At 40.7% G+C, this 17,250-nt stretch overlaps 1 protein-coding gene across 1 annotated transcript in view; it reads left to right on the top strand.

Annotated features, from left to right (window-relative positions):
* The window catches only part of LOC139747586 (uncharacterized), a 333,338-nt gene that overhangs the window by 232,847 nt on the left and 83,241 nt on the right, over positions 1 to 17,250 (top strand). Inside the window, exons 52-53 of the mRNA XM_071660031.1 lie at positions 106 to 15,645; positions 17,013 to 17,123. Coding sequence (XP_071516132.1) covers positions 106 to 15,645; positions 17,013 to 17,123 — 15,651 coding nt within the window. The remainder of the gene's footprint in view (positions 1 to 105; positions 15,646 to 17,012; positions 17,124 to 17,250) is intronic.

The following is a 17,250-nucleotide window of genomic DNA, read 5'->3' on the forward strand; positions in this document are numbered from 1 at the left end:
ATCCAATCCTTTTTAACACATTTGTAAACATTGTTTTATGCAATGCTTGTGTGTCTCCAATCCACTCACAATGCCACTCTTCTTTGCCGGGACTGCATACCACAGGTGCTCCAAGGCCAGTATGAATCTCATCAACGACACATTGTCGAGCTCACCGAACGAATCTACCAGATTGACCCCTGTGCGGTGATTCCGACCGAGCTAACGCTAGACACGACCGAAACGAGCACTCTCACCTCTTCGTTTGATACACCCCCTGAGGAGGAGGCCCAGTTCTCGGCCTTGCAACCCAGGATGGTTCTTGATGAGCCCAACCAAGATGTCCAAGTGGTGATCACCCAGGAACTGCCTGCGAGTGAAGCTGACAGCTTGGATTCCGAGGTGAAGACTCTGACTGGTGTGACTGTGAGGAACATCAGTCAACAGCAAGCACGCAGCACACTTGTCACTCTGGAGACTGGGTTGCAACTAACCTGGGCAGATGTTGCTGCAGGACGCAAGAGTCCTGGTATCTTTTATCAGACTTATGCCCCAGAAGCTACAATACCTCAGGTTTCATCTGCTCAGCCGGTATCTACTCATACTGTAATAAATCAAGTGTCGTCATCTTTACCTGCAACACCAACTTTGATTGCTGAATCAGCAAGAGAAGATAGCATTACTATGGAAGCACCCAGTGATACTTCAACCAAAGAAGAACCTACTGTTGTCACTAGTCAAGCAGCAGGAGCTGCTTTCAAAGAAGAGAAGCAAGTCCGTGATCGTAGGAACCGCCAACAACAGTTTGCAAAAACTCAGAAGTCTCAGAGCTTTGAGCAAGATGCCAAAACAACTCGACGTGTACAGCAGCGAGATCGCCGTTACCGTAAAAAACAACCAATGGAGCAGCAACCTGAGTACCAAAACCCAGCAGAACCACTGGAAGAAGTCTACTATGATGCTCCAAGTCGTAGAAATAGCCGAAGAAGTAGTCCGAGAAATGTTCCATATACTAAACCCAGGACAAGTCCTCGAGAGAGTCCAAAAGATACACCGATGGTGACTCCAAAGACAAGTCCAACAGAGAGTCCAAAATCAAGTCCACAAGTACAGCGTCGAGAACAGCAGAAAGTTAGTAAAGTTGAAGTACAGGAACAACCTCAGGCATCTGTTGAAGATGTTAGAGCCTGTAGGGTTATGCCATCTTTAATGTGGGATGGGAAGCTAACATATGCAGAAATTCTCAAAGGGAAGCTTGAAATGAAAACAAAGCAAGAAAGGGAACAAGATTTAGAGGAAGCAGTTGTGACATCAGACATACTAGCTCAAACTGAAGTACAAGAAGTCACTGTTACAGAGGTTCCTAGTCAGATGATTGAATCCATTGTACAAACTGTAACTTCTGCTGTGACCATACCATCTACCACTGTCTGTGAAAGTATAGAGTTTGTTGAAGTTCCTAATCAAGACTATACTGTCCCAGAAGATGAATTACCTGAAAGTGAAGAAGTAGAGTCACAACCGGTACCTCAACAAGTAGAGGAAGAACCTGGTGTTGTTGTTCCACCATACTCCGGGTACATTGAACAGACCACATTCTTACCTGAAAGTGTTGAAATATCAGAGACCCCTGACCCAAGCTACCAGCAACCTGTTAGTGCACCAATTTTCCAACATGGGTACCCTGTGGATATGCAAACCATTCAGAGTCCTGTGCAAACTACGGAAAATTCAGTGCAAGGTATTGTTATGAACAGTAACATCAATACTATGAACTTCTACCAGGGAATGACCCAGTTCCCAGTCACTACAGGTTATATTCCTGAAGGTTTTAGTGTGCAGTCATATGGGCAAGTTGATGGCTACCAACAGACCAGCGAAGCCAGTAATGAGTTCTCAAGCGTTGCCGTAGACCAGCCCACAACTGAAGAAACCCCTGTGATAAGTTTGATTACAACCCAACCAACTGTAACTCCACCCATGATGACCCCTCCAGAGACACCAGAGCAGTACCAGGAGGAAGAAGAAGAAATGGAAACTGTTGAAGTAGCTGATGTCCCCTCCATGGTATTTGAACCATCTCCAGCTGAAGAAAAAATTGAGGCACAGATAGTTCTCGAACCTAAACAGCAATATATCAGTGAAGCTGCTCAGGTCCCAGTAATGACAGAGCCATTAAATAAATCTAAATTATCCTATGCTCAGATTCTAGCAATTGGTCTCAAGAATGCCCCTTCAGCTGTTGTTACACACACTTACGGTGCACTCAGGTCAGTTATGTCATATGTCAAGGGGCCAACTCAGCCTGAGAAAGTCATTCATACAGAACATAAAGTAGAATATGTAGAGGCTCCCAGCAAACCTAACATTGAACAGCAGACCACTGTGACTCAAGCAGCTACATATGAGCATGATAGATCTAGAGGAAAAAAGAGATCCTATGAGCCAAAGATCGAAGTTACTTTGGTGAAAGAATCAGAAGGGCCAAAGAAAGAGGAAGATTTGCAGCGAATGGAAACATATATTCCTGGCCTTCTCTTCAGGGAAGAGTCAGATAGACGATCGCGGTCTAAGAGTGCCAGAAGGAGGAGAGGAGACAGCATTTTAGATGCTAATGAGGCTCCAAAAGAAAGAGAAGAGATTAAGATTGAAAACATAAAGAAAGAACCAATCAAGAGAGAGGAGAAGCATATCAAAATGAGACGTTCTAAGGAAGATCATACTGCCGTAACCTCAGCATCATTCCAAGACATCAAGATTCATTCAGCTCAAGCCACTCAAAAGAAAGAAGATTTACTAACAGAAAGTGTTAATGTAAATTATTCACAAAAGCCTCAAGAAAAAGATGTAAATCTTTTACAGAGGTCTCAGGAACAAGAGTACACAAACCTTCCACAAAAATCACAAGAAAAGGAACAAAAAGATCAAGAGGAAATTATCAGAAAAATTGACATTCCCACCATGAACAGTGCTGTAGAAAGCATTCTGTCAGAAGAACCAAAAGCCCATGATAATGAAGAGAAGCGTAAGAAGAAGAAAAGGCGAAATAGATCTAATCCAAAGGATCAAGAAGATGAAGTGGAAAAAGCCTTGAGAGAAATTGAAGAGATGGAAAAGAGTGGAAAGATTCAGCCACCTCCAACTCCAAAGCTCGTGCCTGTAGATGATAAACCAAAGAGAAGAGGTTCTAAGAAGACCAGGAAGGCAGAACGGTCTGCAACACCAAAGCCAGTTGATCATACTTCCAGTGATGTCGTAGGTCAGCCAAAAGTAGAGTCTGCAGAAAAGTCAGAGAAGAAACCCCAGAAACCTAAACTTGTTGATCTGGAGAAAGAAGCAAGCCAGCCATTGGAGACCACTGTCCCTAAATGCAAAACAGAATTTATGAAAACTAAGAGTGTGAGTTTCAACTCTGATGACAGTGAAATGCAGACACAAGTGCAGCCTGATGAGACTGTGGGGGAAGATATGCAGATCCATATGGAGGAGCATAAGACGTCCACCTCTCCTGCCATTTCTAAGCATACTGTGGAACCTGTAGTTGTATCAGTACCTGAGCAAGTGGCAGCATCCTCTAACAAAACCCTTAATGGTGTATCTGTTGACCTTGTAGATGATCCTCTACCTGACTTATCCACTATAGGCCCCATAACTTCTGTAGATACTAGTAGTGTATCTCCAGTAGAGACCCCCATTTCGAGTTCTAAGCTCATGCAAGATAGTGTTCGAGCTAGAAAGAATGAAGACATCTCTGCAGGAAAGAAGAGTCAGGCAGAACAAAGTCCTCAGGATGATGCAGTGGTTGCCCCATCAGATATATCAACTGTATCCTTGTCAGTCTCCAGATTAGACAATATCTGCATGGAACATGGGGTTGAGGGTGAAACTGCTCTTCAAAGTGAGGACATGCATGGCATTTGTAAGGAAATGTCATTGATTTCCGCTGAGTCTTTGCATTATGATGCCCCTGTTTCTCAAGAAAGCCTTCCTGATAAAAAGACTGAACTTGGACATCCTGTTAAAGATTATGCAAATAACTGGCAGGTAGCTGAAGAAGAAGGAGGCTTTACTTTCAAAGGGAGAGCTGGATTAGAAGCATTCACACTGCTAGTCGATGAGGAAATTCCCAGAATGGAAGACATAAAAGCTTTATCCACCAAACATGGATCAACAGAAGAATCAGCATTTGGCCTTCTCCAGCCAGAACATGTTAAGGATGAGAGAGAAAATATAGGGAAGGAATCGCGTTCTGTAGATGGAGAAGCTCACCAGTCAGGTGATGATGTAGAGAGCAGATCCAAAACGTTTAAAGAGAGAATAAATGAAACAAAGAAGTCCAAGACTAAAGGTGTGAGGACAGAGTCAATAGAGGAGGATGTACTTATTGATGGTAAGTCTGTAGAAATGCAGGAGGTAACCAAGGCCCCAAATGTTCAGAGCTTTGTCAATACAGAAAATACACATCATGGTCTTTCACAAGATATTACAAGAAATGTGGCAGCTGAAAGTAAGAGCTCCTCAGTCATTGTTCGTAGGATTATAAGAAGGAAAATAATCAAGAAGACTATCATTGTTGATGGCAAACCAGTAGAAACTGAGGAAGTAGTAGAGGAACCAGAAGATGTTACTGAGGAAATGCTGCAAGGTATGCCAGCTGAATCTGTGATTACTGAGACAGTAGCAGAACCTGAGGCAACTACAATCCACAAAATCATCAGACGGAAAATAATAAAGAAAATAGTTATGATTGATGGTAAACCAGTGGAAACAGAGGAGGTGGTAGAGGAACCAGAAGTCTCTGAGGAAATACTGCAAGGTTTGCCTGCTGAATCTGTGACTACTGAGATAATCTCAGAACCTGAAGTAATTACTACCCACAGAATCATCAGAAGGAAAATGATCAAGAAGATTATTATGGTTGATGGTAAACAAGTAGAGACTGAGGAAGTGGTAGAGGAACCAGAAGAAATTACTGAGGAAATGTCACAAGATCTGCCAACTGAATCTGTGCTTACTGAGACCGTCACAAAACCAGAGGTAATTACAACACGCAGAATCATAAAGAGAATAGTTAAGAAGGTTACCATGGTTGATGGTAAACCAGTGGAGACGGAGGAGGTAATAGAAGAGCCAGAGGATGTCGCTGTGGAAATGCTTCCAGGTCTTCCAACAAACTCCATGGAATGTGAAGAAGAACCATCTGACAAGGCCATTAGGGGAACAGTAATTAAAAAGAATGTTACTGTTGATGGTAAACCATTAGGTAGTGAAGAAGTGGTACAGGAAACAGAAAATGTTAGAGAGGAAATGCTTGAAGACCAGCCAGCTAGCACTATGATAAGTGAAACGGTTACTGAACCTGAGGTCACAAGTCGTAAAATGATTAGAAGGAGAATAATCAGGAAGGTAGTTATGGTTGATGGTAAACCTGTTAAAAAAGAAGAAATGATAGAGGAACCTGAGGAAATCACAGAGGAAATGCAGAAGAATTTGACAGAGGATTCTGTGATTGATGAATCATTCACAGAACCAGATGCATCAACAAACCGTACAATCATTCGTCATAGAAAAGTAAAAGTTACAATGATTGATGGCAAACCCATTATGACCGAAGAAGCAGAGGAACCAGTGAATGCCATTCATGAAGAATTTCAGAATCAAAGTACAGCAGATTCATTGAAAGTAGAGTCTGCTGTAGAATCTCAGAAGCAAACAAGTGACAAAGACATACAAAGAATGGACACAGAGGAAATTGTAACATGCCCCAAAGCTGATTCAGAAACAGTTACAAGAAAATCTGCTGTTGACTCTCAGACATCTATTGATAGGAAACACAGAGTTATGCATAAGAGAATTATAAAAATCAATGTGATGGTTGATGGTAAACCTGTAGAGACTGAGGAAGTGGTTGAGGAACCAGAAGAGGTCACAGATGAGATGCTGCAAAACCTACCAGCTAACTCTGTGATTACTGAGACAGTTACAGAGCCAGAAGTGGCTACAGTCCACAGAATCATCAGAAGGAAAATAATCAAGAAGATTATTATAGTTGATGGTAAACCAGTAGAGACTGAGGAAGTGGTAGAGGAACCAGAAAATGTCACTGAAGAGATGCTGCAAAATCTGCCAGCCAAGTCTGTGATTACTGAGACAGTTACAGAACCTGAGGTGACAACTATCCACAGAATTATAAGAAGGAAAATAATAAAGAAGATTATTATAGTTGATGGTAAACCAGTGGAGACAGAAGAAGTGGTAGAGGAACCAGAAGAAGTTGCTGAAGAAATGTTACAGGGTTTGCCTGCAAACTTAGTGAATACTGAGATAGTAACAGAACCCAAGGTAACTACTACCCATAGAATCATAAGAAGGAAAATAATTAAGAAGATAATCATGGTTGATGGTAAGCCAGTGGAGACTGAGGAAGTAATAGAGGAACCAGAAGATGTCACTCAGGAGATGTTGCAACGTATGCCAACTGACTCTTTGATAACTGAGACTGTTACAGAACCTGAGGTTACTACTACTCATAGAATCATTAGAAGGAGAGTAATTAAGAAGATAATTATGGTTGATGGTAAACCAGTGGAGACTGAGGAAGTAGTAGAAGAACCAGAAGATGTTACTCAAGAGATGATGCAAAGTATGCCAGCTGACTCTGTGATTACTGAGACAGTTACAGAACCTGAGGTTACTACTACTCACAAAATCATCAGAAGGAGAGTAATTAAAAAGATCATTATGGTTGATGGTAAACCAGTGGAGACTGAGGAAGTGATAGAGGTACCAGAGGATTTAGGGATAGATGTGAATTCAAAGGAAAATCAACCTGAAGTGGCAAGTGAAGTGGTATTGGCAGAACCAAATCTTGAATCTATTAAGAGTGATGCTGAGTCTGTAAGGAAAGTTGATGAGAAAGTTTTGAAAAGGATTGTGATGACTGAAGGCAAACTTGTTGAAACTGAGCCAGAGATTCACGAATCAGTTGAGATAATGGAAAGAAAGACTACTCCATATACAGACAAGACAAACATTTGTAACACAACATATGAGGATGTAATAGAGGCAAAACCTATTTTTGCTCTGCCATTACCTGACCATTGTAATGACAGGATAGAATTAATTGAGGGAGGGGGCTGTACACTTGATGATGAAGATGTACCTGTAAGTTCTACATCTCCTTCAGTAAGTGATGTACCTGTTGCCTCAGTAGTCCAGCAGCAATTGTCCAGATATTCCACTGATGATATAATGTTACCACTTGGGGAAAAAACGGAAGGGAATGTGTCTTCTGCAGCAACTTCTGATATTATTTGTGCCAAGACCCCTCTCACACATGTACCTGATAATGTTCAGTATTTGGTAAAAGGAACTGAGCCTCATTTTGCTGATGAGTTGCTAAATTCTAAATCAGTATTTGGGTTGGTTATGGCTCCTGCTAGTGATCAGTTGGATATGCCTCAGGAAAGAGGTTTCTCTCATAAGGATGAAGGTGTCAGTGAAGCTGTCAAAGCACCAACCACTCCTCAGGTGGCTTTTGATATTCATTTCCCACTACCAGCTGAAGAACCTGTGGAGCCAACACAAAACCTGAAACCTTACTTGATACAGAAACCACAAGAAGAACCATATTCCAACCTCCCTCTCCCTGATCATGCAAGTGACTGGATGAAGATGATTGAAGATGGCAGATACTCGTTGGGTGATGAGGACGAAGGGATTGTAACCATATCTGAAACCTCTGGGAACGGTACTGTCAATAATTTCACTGGGTTTGGTAAAGACAGTGGAAAGAAAGAATATCCAGGGAAAGGAACAAGATTAAGAATTGCAACTGATGATGATTATACCTGTACTAAAGAGGGAAAAGATATAGTAGAACAACCAGTGCACGAGCTGGAATCATCCAAGAAACCTGAGGTTCACAAACCATTCGCTCTTCCAATACCTGATCATGCAAATATTTGGATGGAAATGATAGAGGAAGGTGGATTCACACTTGATGATGAAGATGAGAAACCCATTGATGAAGATTCTGTTAAAGACCCTGGGGTTGACACCAGTCTTCCCTCAACCACAAATTACATTTCAACTGAAACAGTAGACTCTGTTAGTACTTCTCAAGTGAAGCATCCTGTCTTCAGCCTTCCTATTCCAGATCATGCAAATGATTTCATGGAAATAATTGAGAGTGGAGGCTTCACTTTTGATTCAGAGTCTGACGAAGAAAAGCCCTCTAAATTAGTTGAGGAATGCGTACCAGTTTCAGTGGTTAAGACCAAGGCAGAATGTGAATCTCTGATCGGTTCCAAACCAAATGTACCTGTTGTCAGAGAACACTTGGTTCATGGCATTAATGTTAAACAAGAGAACTTGGATCAGATGGAGATAACAGAGGTTTTAACTGAGCAAGAGCCACCTGAAAAAGTGGGAAATCCCTTTGGTAAGCCAGAGAAAAACTCTGATAGAATTGAGGAAGTTCTGTCAAAGGAAACTCAAGAACAAATGAACTCTAAGCATACATGTACTGGAGCTTCTTCTAAGGTTAAAGGGAAGGTAAGTGCACCTCAGTCTTCGAAGCGGCTTAAAAATGTGGGTGAGGAGAAAATTACCAAAAACCCACAAGAACAGACAAACAAAATGAAGGTAGATGAAACTAAAGCTCAAGAGGTCAGGAAAATGAAGACCCATAATGAGCCAGTTACTAATCCAAAACATCCTGAGAAATCTGAGAAAAAGAAGAAGAAGAAAAGGTCTAAGGCAAAAGAAGAGGATGATGATGCTGAAAAACCCTTAAAAGATGCATCAAAAAAGGAAAAGGAAAAACCCTCCAAGGTGGACAAAAAAGGGGCAGTTGAGGTGACTAGCTTTGAGACTGATTTTGCAAAAGTGGTAATGGAAACATCTGTTGAGGAACGAGAGAGAGAATCTCCAGTGAAGGAAAAGAGTGATGTTGTACCTGAGTTTAAAAATCAAACCACAGAATCAGATATTGCTGTTGTACAGTTTCATATAGAAAAAGAAGCTGAAACTGAAAAACAATTTACAAGGTTTGAAAAACCCTATGAACCAAAGGTACTCAAGCCTACATTGCCTCCCTCAGATTCTGAAGGCTCTATGACATCATTGTTGTCAGTTAATCCAGTGAACCCTCGACCTACCAGTCCTCATGCAATTATTGATGACCCTGATGAAATCATTTTGACTCCACAGTGGATGCGACAGAGGCCAATAATGCGGGCTTCCAGCACAGAGGAAAAAATTAAGATTCCACTGGAAGAGCGCAAACAGCTGTTTAAGACCAAAAGTGCTCCCCTTGAAAGTACCTCTACCACTACTTATGGTGTAGGCCATGATAGAGAGACAGCTGATGGTGCTTTAGGTACAGCACATGGTAGACAGTCATGTTATATGAAAGGAGATTCTATGGGAGCTTCTGAAAGTAGCACTTTTCCATTATTACCTGGGGAAGAATATTACAAGAATAAGAAAAAGAGGCCCAAGAAAGGAAAAGGCAAAAAAGGTGAAGAGGATAAAGAATACGAAAGCAGAGATAAGAATCTGGAGGATGGCGATGTACCAAAAGATGCTGAAAACAAAGAATCCCAGGAAGAAGCAATGGCACCAAAGAAAACAGGCCTCCAGGAACCTCAGGAAAAAGATGTTCATGTCCAACCACATCCCAGAAGTGAATTCCAAATACAAGAGCAAGAGGAAATTTTAGCTCCAAAATTTGATATCACACAAGAACCCCAAGAGGGACCTGTGTTGAAAGAACCTGCACATGAAGACATAGTTATGGAAGAAGCTGAAATTCAGAGAAAGCCACAAGAGGACATTGTTGTGCTGAAAGAGAATATTCATCAGGACTCTCTAAGAGAGGCAATTGCTTCAGAAAGTCAGGAACCACAGGATCAGGCAGCTAGTTCTAAAGAATTTGAAATGGTTTCCCAGCCAAAAGAAGAATTAACAGTTGAGGAGGAAGAGTCTCATGAAGGAGTGATGGTGCCAAAAGCTGAAGTTCTACCTGATGCAGAAGCTATTCCAAAGGACTTTGATTTAGAATGCCTTGTAATGGAGGAGGAGGTGGCAAAACCTCAGGAAACATCTGGTAAAGAAGAACCATTAGGATTACAAAAGGTTGTACCAAATATGGAAGAGGCTCTTCAAGAGGCTATGACATCTGAGTTAGATAATGTTGAGGGAACTACACCAGAACAGCAACCACTTGAACCAAAGCCTGAGTTTGCTCTTCCCTTACCTGAGCACATTGATGATTGGATGGACATAATCAAAGAAGGTGGATTTACTCTTGATGATGAAGATGAAGAGGAATGCCCTCCTAAAGTTATAACAAGGGAATCAATGCTTTCTCAAGATCAGGAAACATACACCGTTGAGGAAGACAGTTTGCTTATTACGACAAATGTTGAAGATGAATTAATAGAATCAGAGGAGGTTCCTCAGGAAGAGCATGAAGGCAGTGTTCCCATGAATATGGGGCTTGTAGAAGGCAGTTATCATGAACCCCAAACAGAATATGACTCTGGAGTTAGCATTGCTGAGACCTCTGAACATTCTGAATCTACGGGGTCAATGGAGTCAAAGTCATATGCTAGTATTCTCATTCATGCTCCAGCAGTTGTTGTAGAGGAACCAGCAGAAGAACCTAAAAAGCCCTATGTTTATCGAAACCCTGCTGTTGTACATAAGGAAGAAAATTCAAAAAATATCAATCCTGGTGTTGGAATAGATGAAGAAGGATTCACTGAGTTTGTATCTAAGAGGGAAAGATACAGGAGAAAAACTCATAGCACATCTGGAATTACTGATGAAATTGAGGAAGTGGTTAATGCTGTAGTGGAAGAAGTTAGGAAAAAAGAGAGCATGAAGATTACAAAAGAGGATGTAAAAGAAGCAATGAGTGCAGATGTTGAGGAGATAAAAAGTGAAGATGAATTTGATTTCATTGAAGTTATAAAACCAAAGAGAAGTAAGTCTAGGCAAAGATCAAAGTCAAAAAGATCGTATAAAGTATCAGAATCAGAGCAGGAGATAGATAAGATAGCAGCAGCAATTGAAAGAGGTGAAACCCCTCCAAAACCTAAAGATGTAATTGAATATGAACACAAGCTCTTTGCTGCTTTTTATCTGGGGTCAGAATTGTGGTATGATGTGTTTGGTATTCGTGATGCTGAAACATATTATCAGAAGTACCTTGTTGATAAATCCAAAAAAGAAAGAAGACTAGAAGAAGAGCCCATTACTCTTGTTGACTTAAAGGTTGACATTCAGCAAGGTGAAATAGAAGAGTCACCTCCTCCAATAAAAGAAATGGTTACTAACCAACCAGAGTTAAGAGAAGTAATTCAGGAAAAGAAAAAGCCAGTGCCTCAGGCAGTTAAATTTACCCCTGTATTAACAGAAGCAGAACCTGAATCAGTGGAAGTCACACCAGTATCAACACAGCCTGCATATATGCTTGCAGAAGATGATGCAGGAGTAATTGATTCATTATCTCAAGCAACAGGAGTTATTCCTGTACAGAAAGTACCAGCTGATCTTGATTCCACAAGATATGACATGAAGGCCATTCTGGAATCTGAAACTCTGTATTATGAATACCTTTCACAGCTACAAAAGAGATCTCTTTATGAAAAAGAAACTCAGGGTAAGTCTGTACAACCATTTATTTCACAAGTGCCTATTACTACTGAGACAGGGGTTATTGAATATCAGACCATGAAACCTGATAAAACTGTGTTGGGCAAAAGTCCTGTAGTTGAAGTAAAGAGTTTGGTGGACAAGAGTTGTATAGTTGAGGAAAGCCTGATCGACAAGGATACGATACTTGAAGACAAACTTTCATTAGATAAGGAAAGAACAATTCAAGTAAAATCACAACAAACTTTGTCAGGAACTGAGGCACAACAACTAGCAGAGGGCTATAATATGTCCTTAATTCAGCAGGCAGAGACACATGACCAAGAATACTTGGTGCAGTCTGGAAGTGCAGTTGAGAGTGAGGATAATGCAGCAGGTCTACTGGAAGTGGATTCACAGCAATTAACAAAAACAACCAAAGATGCACTTCAAAATGAAAAGAAACATTATGATATGGTGGCAATTCAAGAGGCTGAGGCACAGTATCATGAGCATTTAGCTCAGGTAGAGCAAGGAAATAAGAACACATTAGAAGAGAACATGCATGTTGAAAAAGAAGATACATTGGAGGATGCTCCCTATTCCTCAGTATTCATGACTTGTGAATCATCAGTAATGAGCAATGACATGCCTGTAATGCAGATGGCAGAGACTAAGTATCAAGAATATTTGACTTGGTCTGCTCAGGCTCAGCTTCCAAAGGATAAGAGTATCATGTCAACAGAGGTGGTAACAGGTGCTCAAACTGAAGATAAAACAAACTCCACAGCAGCCATATTTACTGAAACTTTGACAGCAGTGAGCTATGACATGCCTGCAATCCAGATGGCTGAGACTCAATATCAAGAATATTTGGCTCACTCAGACCAGGATCATCTCTCAGAGGATGAATCTGATATATCACCGGAGACCGTGGTAAATACTCAAGCTCAGGAGGAAACAGAATCTTCAGCACCTATAGAACCTGAAATTTCAACAATTATGCATTATGACATGCCTGCTATTCGCATGGCAGAGACTAGATATCAAGAATATCTTGCACAGACCAATGATAATACTTCATGGGCAAATATTGTGGCCCATGGTAAGCCAGTAGTTCAGGAACAAGAGGAAGAAGCACCCAAGGATGATAAGTCCTTTATCCTGTATCAAACCAAGACAGTTAAAGTAGTGGTTACTGATGAAGAACCTCCTAAGCCACAGGTTCCTTCCTCTGTGGATGAAGAAGGTTTCACTGAATTTGTGTCAAAGCAAGAACGTCGCCGTCGATTACGTTCATCATGTTCTGAAGAGCCTGAAGATGTTGTGAGAGATATTGTGCCTTATGTACCAAAAATAGAATTACCAGAGGTAGAAGTTGTAGAAGAGAAAGAACAGGCAGAAGAGCAAGAATTAACAAAGGTTCATTCTGAAGTAGAATCATCAGAAGAAGAAAGTATGGTTGAAATAGTTGAAATACCAGTGAGGTGTAGAAGACGCATGAATAGCCACCGAAAAAGTCAGCGTCATGTATCAAAGGCTGAAAGAGAGGTGGATGAAATCCTTCGCCAGATGGGTCGTGAAGAGGTGTTACAAGTATATGCCATCCATGATACCTTCTGGCATGACAAGTGGCAAGCTGAAGACAGTGAGCGCAAGTATTTTGAAATGTTAGCTAAGGATCCTGACACCACCTTTGGGCCAGACATTCTAAGGCAAGATAAGGTTCTTAACACATTATTTAAGCCAAAGGCTCCTGAGCTAGAGGTGTCAGGTCACGCAAAGCTTCCTGATGCCAGTCTCATACAAGAGATTCCAGTCCAGACAAAATCTTCTGATAGTATCACAAAGTTCAACATTCCAAGCCAATCTAAGGTTTCTGATACTATTACTGGACATGAAAGTACAAGCCAAGCAAAGATCTCTGACACAGTCACTGAGGTAGAAATTCCAAGCCATTTAGTGGCTGCTGATGTTGTACTGGAACCAGAGATTCCAGGCCAAGGAGCTGGTGTAACTAGTCTGACACAAGAAGAGTTCATTCTTCCTACTCTTTCAACAACACCTGGCACCCTGTTTGAATCCCATCCAAAATCCCTTCCTGCTGTTACTATTAATTCTATTCCTGAGCTAACTTCTTCCTCCTCCTATGATATGGCAGCAATAAGTGAGGCTGAATCCAGCTATTATAGATATCAGGCACAGTGTAATCACCTTTCCAAGGGGCAAGAGCTGGCAGAAGAAATTAAAGAAGCAGAATTATCCAAATATTCAGAACAGATGTTTGTATTGGGTGAGAGCACTTTGCAGCAGGACTCCATTAGTAAAGTAAATCCAATGGGAGTACCATTGATAGCTGAGAATGATGTTCATAGTGAATCAGAAAGGTATGATATTTTAGCAATACAGCTGGCTGAAACACAGTACCAGGAATATTTGGCAAGAACAGACAAGGCTCAACCTTCAAAGGATGAATTTGCCAAATTACCAGAGATGGCAGTTAATGGTCAGTCTCAAGAGGAAACAGAATCCCCAACATACATGATTCTAGAATCTTCAGTAGTATTGAACTATGATTTGCCTACAATCCAGATGGCAGAAACTGAATATCAAGAATATTTAGCTCGCTCAGACAAGGTCCAACCTCCAGTGAGTGAATTTGCTGTGCCATCAGAGATTCCATACAGTGAGAAGGAATCATCATCTCCCAGCATTGCAGAAAGTTTGCCAGTAATGGGCTACGATATGCCTGCTATCAAAATAGCTGAGACTAAATATGAGGAATGTTTGGCACAGTCATACCAGATCCATCCTCCAAAGGATGAGTTTGTTGTATCACCTGAGATAGCCATTGATATTCAGACTGAAAAGACAGAATCATCAGCTCCCATGATTCCTGAAACTTCAGCAGCTTTTAGCTATGATATATCTGCAATCCAGATGGCGGAGACTAAATATCAAGAATATCTGGCACATATGAAGAGCACCTCATGGGCTAATGTTGTAGCCCATGGGAAACCAGTAGTCATAGAACCAGAGGAAGAAATACCAAGGGATGACAAATCCTTCATCCTTTACCAAACCAAAACTGTTAAAGTTGTGGTTGATGAAGAACCTCCCAAGTCACAGGTACCTTCGACTACAGATGAAGAAGGCTTCACTGAATTTGTGTCTAAGCAAGAGCGTCGCCGCCGATTGCGTTCTTCATGTTCAGAGGAGCCTGAAGACTTTGTGAAAGATATTGTGCCTTATGTACCAAGGATAGAGTTACCAGAAGAAAAAACTGTAAAAGAGTCTGAAACAGTTGAATCAGAACCATGTTCTACTATAGAGAAACAAAATACAGAAGAAAAAGAGGCTGAAGAAAAAGTGCAGAAGAAACAGCAAGTGCCTCAAAAACTTGAAAAAATATATAGAAATGTCGAAGAGAGACATCAAAAACGTCATCGTTCTCGTGTATCTGAAGCAGAGCAAGAGGTGGATGAGATTCTGCATCAGATGGATCGTGAAGAAGTCCTACAGAAGAATGCCTCCAACGACTCCTTCCTGTGTAACCAATGGGTGTACTGTGATGCAGAGAAGAACTACTTTGAAATGCTAGCCAGGCTCAAGAAAGCAAATGCAGATCTGGTGAGTGAACTTTTGGAGACAGGAGAGGATGATGATGATGATGATGCCTCTGGTTCGTCTTGTGGGCCTCCACCAGCTTCTGATGATAAAGGTGGTCGCCTGACAAGAACGTATCAGACTGAAATCACGAAGGCTAACCTTCCCCATGGTTTAGCAAACTGGACTGATGAGAGCACATATCTTTCTTTAACCCCAAACATCCCAGACCAAGTAACTGCTACTAGTTCCCTAAGCACTAACATGACTCAGACTCAACAGACTGATAGCTTGACCTGGACACAGACAACAGATTCTGATAGTGTGACCATCATGACTGAGTTCAGCAAGAAGGCAGCTCCCCTGCAGGCCCCTTGTCAAGCCAGTACAACATGCGCCCAGCACAAAGAGTACCAGGTGTGATGCCTTCAGCACTGCACGCGCGTGTGTGTGTTTAATGTCCCTTTCCCTTTTTAGAGTTTGATCTTGATATCCCTCTTTAGGTAAAACATCGGGAAATTGGATCTTTTTGTGATTTTTTTTTCAAGGAAGTTTGAATTTGAGATTATGATAGATGAATAGTATATGGCCTGCTACATTTTCGAGATTCCTCTAGTCATGCATCAGAATTTGAGAATTGTGTAGTTCCTTTGTCTGCAGCCTTAGTTTATAGTTCCCTCCTCTCTTGCGTGCATATCAGGACTTGGTATCCCTATGCCCATTGTATTAAGTCCTTTATACTTTTTGAATTATCCTGAAAACCCTGTTTACTTTCAACTTTTGGAGAACTTTATGTGACTTGCATCTATGTTAACTGAATTTCTTTCATTAAAAGGAGGTGGTAGTATTATACCTGTTCATTTAGAGAAGGGGATTTCAGGATAAATGACATGAACTTTGAATTTAACACCCAGCATTACTTGTACATATGTTGACTTTGTAGCTTGATTGTGGTAGCAGGTATTGACTTTATAGTCAAGCAGTATATGCATGCTATGTTCCTATAGTGTATACAAAACTAAGTATATTTTGTTTGAAATTACTTGACTTTTTTTTGTTGATTTGTTTCATGCTTTCAAGGATGCACCTCACTCTCACTCTATGATAAATTGTCATAGATAGTGGTCCCACTATAAATATGGACAACATTGTATTAACTGTCTGAATTACTACAGATAGAATTATAAGTGATATAGAGCATAGAGTCTGGAGCATTTTGTGTAAAGTTGATTCAGGTGATGGGATTCAGTTTTATAGTGTAACAGAAATTTGATTATGATTGTTCTTTATATTTTGCGTATCAATATTTATCAGTACACTTATGCTAGAGGTATCGTAAATCATTTGGTTGTTAGATTGCTCTAAGATTTCTTGCTTTTTTTTTTCTCTCTTTTTTTTAACATCTTAAAGATGCAAGATATGTGTTTTTCCCCAAATTCATCTTATAAACTTGATAAACAGAAGTTTTAAGTCTCATAACTGGGTGCAGTGTTAGTACATCACTAACACTTGAGTGAAGCATGAGTTTCTTATCAGGACTGGAAAAGTTTCTTAATGGAATAGAAAGATTTGTGTGTATTGTTTGTTATTTTTTTTTATTCATAATTGTTCCTTCTATTAATCATGTATCATCCAGAAACTGTTATCTTGACAACTTCTCATTCAGTCTGCTTATATTCTCATTGATTTTCCTGTTACCTAAGTGTTTTCGAGTTCCAGCAATAAAAAGTGTGTCTCAAAGTTATATGAAACTAATCTGTCTTCCCCATCCTGTTTTGGAGCAGAAGGAGACCAAGGTGAAATTGTCTTCTGCACAACAGAAACTTGAGAGTTTCCAAGAAAGAATCAAGGCTCTTGTGGACTATAGTGTTGTTGAACAGTTGACCACCATCCAGGTATGATAACTAGATTTATTTCATGGAGTGGGGAGGGGATTGATAGGTTATGCCAATTGTGATTTTTTTTACCACTAATTTTTTTGCTTCTTATTTGTATTTCCATGTCCAGGCTTGATATGTTTTT

The sequence above is a fragment of the Panulirus ornatus genome, chromosome 5 (assembly GCF_036320965.1).
Source record: "Panulirus ornatus isolate Po-2019 chromosome 5, ASM3632096v1, whole genome shotgun sequence".
Classification (NCBI taxonomy): domain Eukaryota; kingdom Metazoa; phylum Arthropoda; class Malacostraca; order Decapoda; family Palinuridae; genus Panulirus; species Panulirus ornatus.